The sequence below is a fragment of the Monopterus albus genome, unplaced genomic scaffold, assembly GCF_001952655.1.
Source record: "Monopterus albus unplaced genomic scaffold, M_albus_1.0 scaffold37.1, whole genome shotgun sequence".
NCBI classification, from domain to species: Eukaryota; Metazoa; Chordata; class Actinopteri; order Synbranchiformes; family Synbranchidae; genus Monopterus; species Monopterus albus.
In genome coordinates this window covers 1,098,933-1,104,987 of record NW_018127917.1, presented here as the reverse complement: position 1 = coordinate 1,104,987, position 6,055 = coordinate 1,098,933, and the positions used below count along the sequence as shown (strand labels likewise).

Genomic DNA, 6,055 nt, shown 5'->3' with positions numbered 1-6,055 from the left:
ATGTCTTTTGAATTCCTTCTTTTTCAATTAGACATCAGTACAATCCTGTTCAAATTTTAGATAAGATGATGCAAGGTGGGAGCAAGCATACCTTTGCATCAAATGCATGCTTGAAGATTTCACAGAGAGTTTTGGCATAATCTTGTGATTTTCCTGTCTCTGTGGCAAACAGTATGGTGGCCTTCACCCTCTTGGCCATTGCCTGGCCCATGAGCTTGGCTGAAAACTTCACTGCCCTGCAGAAGTGAAGAGAGATGGTGAGAATAAGAGAGACAGAAATTATATGACAAGCAATCAGAGACTAGCGAGTTGAGAACACTGTTTTCTACCTTTTACCCTCAGTCATAACCAAAAGCCTCCTTCACCTCGATACATGTGATAATACCTTCGTTAGTGAGCTGCTGAAACTAGCGCTGGTGGGTAGTGTGGTTCACTTCAGCAGGCAACTGACATTATGTCAAGGTAGCTGATGGCTGACAGTTGTGATTACCTAGCTTGTCATATCCTTGAGGCAATTATATTAATAGCAGAACATACACGTTCATGAGTGCATGTGTACGCAGACAAAACACTGACAAAGCTCTGATTACTCCCTGTGGGGTTGATTGGGTGAATTTTACCGCTGAGTACACCAACTTCCTTCCTATTTGTCAGGAGAGTAACTTTTGTCAAGAAAGCAGTTTCATGTTTAGCTTAGATTATCATACACACAACCTACAGTACATCATCTCCGACATTAAAGGCAGCAATTTGTCCTGGTCTCTATTAATGCAAGAAAGAGAAGAGAAAAATCACAAAATTTACAAAACCAATTACATCGTTTGTCTGATATCCCTGTAGTGCACACTCACTTGGCAAGCTTTTTGAATCCGATTGCTCTCTTCTTAGTAGGTGTCCCATTGACCCCTTTCCACACATGGGTATTCCAAGGATCAGGCTTTTGCATATGAAAGAATGAAATAAGGTTCAGATATAGTCTTTAAGTTTAAAATGCATTACAAGACACAGAGATATCATCAGCAATACTCAGCATTTTCCCAGAGTTGCATGTAAACACTTTCTTCTAACATACCTCGCCTACTGCTCCTCCAGGTAGTGATTTTCAACTTTAATTACTTCCTTAATATAGTTTGGCAGCCAGCTAGTTTGTAAACATGAGTGCACGTTTATAACCACGGTGATGCTGTCTTCCAAAAACACAACAGCCCTTTATCACTTGCTGAAGCCAATGTTCGTGCCAATAGTAGAAGCACTGCCTGTTCTATGATAGGTTCATCCTATGGGATAGAGTAAAGCTACTGTATAAAGCATTATAGGCATTTGATGGTTTAGATTTTTTTTATTTTTTACAGAGCTCATAAAGGGGGTGAATACTGACCACATAACCACTCTCCTCACCTGGTACTCAAAGGAGGGGGTGAGGCGGTAATTGAGCATTTCTTGGTGGAAAACCGGTGTGATGCTTCCTGACATGGGAGGCACAATCCACACCCAGTCTCCAGGACAGCCCCCTCGCACCCGATACTCATTCTCCATGTGCTTCATGAAGGACTCTGTGGCTGAGTGATGGTCTACTATGGTCACTTTGCAAGACTAAACACAGATGGTACAATTACATAAACATGTCATTTATGGCTTTTTACTGGCAGGCATTTGTACAACAAAGTGGTAAAACATAGGTTTCTTGGTTTAGTTTTACATTAATCCTATAATCAAATATAATTCTAACTACTGCTTATAATGGTTACAACCCATGGAAAGACAACAGCATAGAAAGACAACAGCAAATGCTAGACCTGTAAGTTAAAAAATTGGTATTTGTACATACTGAGCAGGTGAATGGACAGGACAGAAGTGCAAAATGCTAGAGAAGGGATTTGACATGTTTATATGGATGAAGTGAAACTTGATTGACTGGAACTGCTGTGAATCCAAGATTACTTTAACTGCTGCTGTCCCCAAGAGCAAGCTACAAAGCTTTCAGCACCCCACTGCAGAGGCCAAGTGTTTGATATTCAAAACATCTGTTTTTGGTGTAATGCGACTTTAAATGAATGACATCTATGTAAAGATGAGCCTACCTGGAAGCTGTAGAGAACAGCAATATTGATCTCTACTAGCGCCTGGTCTTTCCAAAGGGAGGAAGTCTTCCTGGTGTCTAAGGCCATCTTGTTAGCAACTTCCTACACAGAGTAATGCAAAAAGAACATTTTATGACTGTCCTAAAAGTCACTCTGCTCATTGGTAACCGCAGCTCTTGAAATGCTTTTTTCTTGATTTTAGACTAAATTTAAATTAGGAATTTTGGTAACATGAACTTGAAAAACTGAATTTAAAACACCTGGTGTGTTGTATCATATCACATCAGCTATACTATATGGGCCACTTGGAGAACAATCATGCTAGGAAACTTACATTTAATCATCTGGTTTAGATTTTTTAAAGTCAGGTTTGATTCGAGTACGTTTCGTGCATCCAACAGGCTCGTAGCAGTAGCAGTTCATTTACTAAACAAAAAAAACTTTGTATTCATCAAATAATGTTGTAAAACAAGAACCGATGAACAGTTCACAAGCACACAGCTCTCTTCATCATCAACTACAAGCACAATTTTCATGCTTCGTCATAAGTGAACCACTCTGGTCTTTAGCTGAAATTTTAGGACAGGAAACCCTCTCTTTCACCTGTCTGAATATGAAACATGCAATGACAGAAGATGGCCTGATCAGCTTCATTATATACCATATCACAAAGGACTTTATATGGTCTCAAATATTTGGAAAATTTGTTATAAAGTAATTGCTCATAAAATCACACAAAATAAATACAGGACTAGATACATAAACATATTTTGGCATTAGATAAAAATGAATGAGGGCTTTATTCTTTCACCAGTGCTGCTAATCAGCGTGCACAATCAGAAGAAGAATACTATTCTGATTGGGTGACACAACACACAAGCCTCAGTCAGTCTGTGTCCACAATTCTTTGCCCTCTTTCCAATGAAGTATGACTCTGTATTTTGGCACAACACTCTACCTCCAGAATGTTGTAGCGTGAACTGTCACAGAAGTCCCTCACACCAATCTCTGTGCCCATGTACCAGCCACTGAAGGGGCAGCCAGTGAACTCCAGGCCTCCGATCTCCAGCAGCATGTTGGAGACCGCTGGGAGGCCGTACCACTTCAGGTCCAGGTCTTTGAACCACTCGAACCTGAACAAAGCGAAGAGAGGAGTGATGGCTAAGAGCTCTATTTCAGATAACAACTCATTATGTTACTCACAGAAATCAGGAAAATGTCCAACATCTGCAATATGCACAGTCACTAACATCTTTAGGATCACAGGTAATTACCCGAGGCACATCATAAACAAGGCGTACTGCCAAAACAAACATTATTGCAAAGAATCCCACATTTAACAGCTTTTCAGTGCTGGACAGAGCAGACAGGACCTCAATCCAACTCCCAACACTCACTCCTTCCACCCTCTAAGGGCATTGTGTTCAGAGTATTATTTGCAGAGCTGGGTCTAATGTTGTGTAATGATGAGACACTGTTGGTGGTCGCGGCCTGTGCCAAGCTGCTGCCAGCTGAGGGCCAGTTGATGCAGGGTATGAAGCAAGACATGCCAATTTGGGGGGAGTCTGGGAGGGAGAGCAGCACGTCATGGGATTCTGAAATGCTCTATGTAGCGTGCATGGATGCAGTGTTAGTTCTGTGTCTGTACTGTATGTGTGAAAACTAGTGCAGCAGCAATACCTAATTCTTTACTGTGATTGTATAAAACCATCAGGCATTGTGGTCTTTGTACAGTAGCTACCAACATAAAAGTGTTCTTAAAAAGTAAAGACAGAAGAATAAATAAACAGGAAGAAGCATGAAACCTCACTAAGAAGCCCCATGGTTACCACAAAGCAGGAATAGCAACAGATCAAGCATGGTTAGCTGCTTTCTGGGAATAATCAGCACAGTTGGAATGTAACAGTAACCCAATCAGACTTCTTGGCTTAAAAATATCTAATTGTGTGGAAGTGTTGTTAGGAGATGTATGAGGGGGTGGATGTCTATTTGTGCAGCCCCCTCTGTTCTTGTTTTGCTAGATTCTGTATATACTGTGCATGATTAAGAGGGAAAGCAAAACTCACTTTGGGTGTGTGATTGGCACCTCCAGGATGAGGTCTTCAGGGATCTCAAACAGCTCAGGGTCATTTCCATTGGCTTGCAGCAAGAGGGGAAGGACATCAAAACGACCCTTCGGAGCTTTCCATCCCAGCTGTATGCAAATCTAGTCACCAAAAGTTAAAAGTGAGCAGAGTGCAAATAGGATACCTCTCCCATGCTTTGCACATTGGACTCCAAAATACAGCTCCTCTCGCGTACCTCAGTGAGTTCAACATTAGCAGGGTCACCCAAGATCTGTCCATCGGGCTGTTTGTAGCCAGCGTATCGAATCAGCTGACTGTTCCACACTCGAAAGTCATGTTTGGCATCTGTCCTCTGAGGAAATATGGTGATGGCCGACCTGTGAGAAAAAAAAAAAAGATAATGATAAGGATGTAAACCATGTGTAAGGTCGATATTACTACCGGTTCTGCTCATATCTCAACTTGTTCTTCTCATATGAAAAACGGTGGGAATAATTAGACATCAAAACTGTGCCACAGTAATTTCTTTGAACATTAGCATGTTGATTTCTGCACATACTGTACTGTAAGAGGCTGTGTAACAAAGCATTGCATATAGTACTGTATTGTATATGATTGCTAACAGATGGTAGAACAGTGCAAGTACTCTGATCTAGGGCGATTTTAAATTATGTTACACCAAACATAGCAAGGCCAGAGCTTAGCTACCTTTAGTCTGTTCTGCATCCTAGTGGTATTTTAATGGCACGACCTGGAAAAAAAGTGTTAATATTGCTTAGCCGGCTATAAGTCGCTGAGGGTGGACAGCAGCTGGTGTGAATCTGGGCCAGCTGTGATAGCAGTCTATATCTGCAGGGAACAGGTTTTCACCTTTGCTACACAAAATGATTTAAGTGGTGAAACCAACAGTCTCAGTTTCTGTACAATTATAAAAACTTTAAACAATAAACTACAAGTTTCATTTTAATTCATCTTCTTCTGGGCAGCATATGATATACTAACTGCTGATTAGAGTGTCAATTTTTAAAATGAGGCAGAAAATGCTGAGTAAATCAAAACGTACTATTTTCTCACCTCTAAAGCAGTTCACCTGTATCACTTTATTATACTGACAAAGTAATAATTACTCCTGTCAAATAATTAAAAGAATGTAATAATGGTGAGATGTGAGCACTCAAAAATGACAAGTTATTTTATTTAACCATAAATACTTCACCATTAATATTTAATCCAGCAGTTCCATGATATTGGTACCACCCCTTAATACAACACTTATAAAGGAACTACAGATATATCCGATGGCTTTATTAATGTTTTATAAATGCTTTGCTAATACTTTATAGATATAAGAACAACTGTTTTCAGGCAGTGAAATCTCACTTTGACTTTTGTTTAACCATTTATTTAAAGAAAGGAGCTGCAGAAATCTATACTATAATCCTTTTATTAGCAACTTCTAAATGCCTACAGTTGTAAACCAAATGATTCTAACCTTTTATTGACTAATTAACATAATACAAACTAAACCTTAATAATTACAGTAATTAAAAATGAGAGAACCACGACAAGTTAATTGAACATCAACAACTGCATTATTACCAAAGAAATTACTAAAAAGCAGCCAGTGGGATTTTTCTCAACCTAGCAACCCAGCATTTGTTTTGACTGTTCACTTATAACTGAAATATTGGCAAATTAATTTTAAATACATAGGATACCCCAAAGCCCTTAATGACAAGGCTCCATCGTATCTTAAAGACCTCGTAGAGCCTTATCATCCTAACAGAGCACTTCGCTCTCAGAGTGCAGGTTTACTTGTGGTCCCTAGAGTCCACAAAAGCAGAATGGGAGGCAGAGCCTTTAGCTATCAAGCTCCTCTCCTATGGAACCAACTCCCAGTCTCAGTTC

At 39.9% G+C, this 6,055-nt stretch overlaps 1 protein-coding gene across 1 annotated transcript in view; it reads right to left on the bottom strand.

Annotated features, from left to right (window-relative positions):
* Positions 1 to 6,055, bottom strand: part of nos1 (nitric oxide synthase 1 (neuronal)) — a 40,935-nt gene that overhangs the window by 14,208 nt on the left and 20,672 nt on the right. The window contains exons 8-14 of the mRNA XM_020598228.1: positions 4,383 to 4,524; positions 4,148 to 4,287; positions 3,040 to 3,214; positions 2,082 to 2,183; positions 1,399 to 1,593; positions 852 to 937; positions 92 to 236 (exon numbers count right to left, since the gene is read on the bottom strand). Coding sequence (XP_020453884.1) covers positions 92 to 236; positions 852 to 937; positions 1,399 to 1,593; positions 2,082 to 2,183; positions 3,040 to 3,214; positions 4,148 to 4,287; positions 4,383 to 4,524 — 985 coding nt within the window. The remainder of the gene's footprint in view (positions 1 to 91; positions 237 to 851; positions 938 to 1,398; positions 1,594 to 2,081; positions 2,184 to 3,039; positions 3,215 to 4,147; positions 4,288 to 4,382; positions 4,525 to 6,055) is intronic.